This window comes from Penaeus monodon, chromosome 21 (assembly GCF_015228065.2).
Source record: "Penaeus monodon isolate SGIC_2016 chromosome 21, NSTDA_Pmon_1, whole genome shotgun sequence".
Lineage (NCBI taxonomy): Eukaryota > Metazoa > Arthropoda > Malacostraca > Decapoda > Penaeidae > Penaeus > Penaeus monodon.
Genome location: NC_051406.1, coordinates 9869519 through 9870967, shown reverse-complemented (window position 1 = coordinate 9870967; position 1449 = coordinate 9869519). Strand labels below are relative to the sequence as shown.

At 53.1% G+C, this 1449-nt stretch overlaps 1 protein-coding gene across 1 annotated transcript in view; it reads left to right on the top strand.

The window, feature by feature from the left end:
• The window catches only part of LOC119586192 (transcription factor EB-like), a gene marked incomplete at its 5' end in the record, with an annotated part of 127344 nt that overhangs the window by 442 nt on the left and 125453 nt on the right, over positions 1-1449 (top strand). The window contains 1 exon segment of the mRNA XM_037934894.1: positions 1-115. Coding sequence (XP_037790822.1) covers positions 1-115 — 115 coding nt within the window.

Below are 1449 nucleotides of genomic sequence, written 5' to 3'. Positions count from 1 at the left end.
TGTCACAGCCCTCGACGCCAACGCCTCAGGTCAAGATAGAGGTGACGGGCCCATGGGAGGGCGGGGGCGGGGCCAGCGGCATGGATGGGCGTGTCCTTGGCCTTCCTCCCCCCGCGTGAGTACCCGGAGACCACACTGGCACTCCTTCGGCAATGCGTCTCGCCTCCTTGCGCCTCCGTAAGGATGCTTTTTCTTGAAGGACGCGCTAAAGCAACTACAGAATGACAGCGCGGCGTCTCATTTATTCACGGTTCGGTAAAGGTCACTGGGCCTGTGAAAAACCGTAAAGTACGACCTTATCGACACAGGCCTTACGCTTAGAGGACTCAGGTGTTTATCCCAGAACTCCGGTAACAAATATTAGCCTAAGGATCCAAGGCGTCTTGGCTGCGATGGCTTATCAAAACATTGCGCGAAAGAGCGTTCCCATAAATCTTGGATTATTTATTGATCCAAATCATACGTCTAGTTTTTGATATTGTTATGGTAGCCATTTGATGTTATTTCACTACCCTTCTGATATTGTACCAGCCATTTGATACAATATAGAAACCATAAGATATACTGCTGTGAGTCATTTGCTATTGTTATACTAGCCATTTGCTGCTATCACTCCACTAGCCATTTCTTGCTATATCTAGAAGCCATTTGCTATTATTCAGCTAGCCATTGGACATCACTATTCAAGCGAGTTGACACGTACAACTTGAGAACCAGAGCGAGCCGGGCTTGCTTTGGGAGGCAATGGGGCTTGTGGAGTTTCTGGCACGTCGCGAGAGGAATGCGTGAAGACGAGGCTGATGTTTAGGGGGGTTTGTGTATTGGCAGCGGGATAAGTGGCGGCGGAGGAGGAGGTGGCGGATGTGGAAAAGAGGGGATGGTGGAGGAGGAGGTGGCGGAGGTGGAAAAGAGGGGGTGGTGGAGGTATGGGTGGTAGAGGGGGAAAAGAGGGGGTGGTGGAGGAGATGGAAAAGAGGGGGTGATGGAGGTATGGGTGGTGGAGGGGAGGAAAGAGGGGTATGGTGGAGGAGCAGGTGGTGGAGGTCTGGATGCGGGTGGTGGAAAAGAGGGGTATGGTGGAGGTATGGATGACGGAGGAAGAGGTGTTGGAGGTATGGATGGTGGAAGAGGAGGGGTGGTGGAAAAAGAAATGGTGGAGATGTGAGTAGGGGAGGAGGAGGAGGTGGTGGAGGTATGGGTCATAGAAGGGGTGATGGTGGAGGTACGCTTGTCGTCGGTGGAGGAGGCGGTGAGGGAGGGGGTGATGGAGATATGGTTGGCGTAGGAAGAGCGGCTGGGAGGTGACGAATAAAGTAGAGATGAGATGATGGTGGAGGAGGAAGAGGTGGAAGAAGAGGTGGTTGAGGGTGGGTGGAAGAGGAGATGGCTGGGCGATGGTGTTGGAGGGTCCTGTTCCTCGCTGCCGTTGCAGGTGATATGGATCCAATC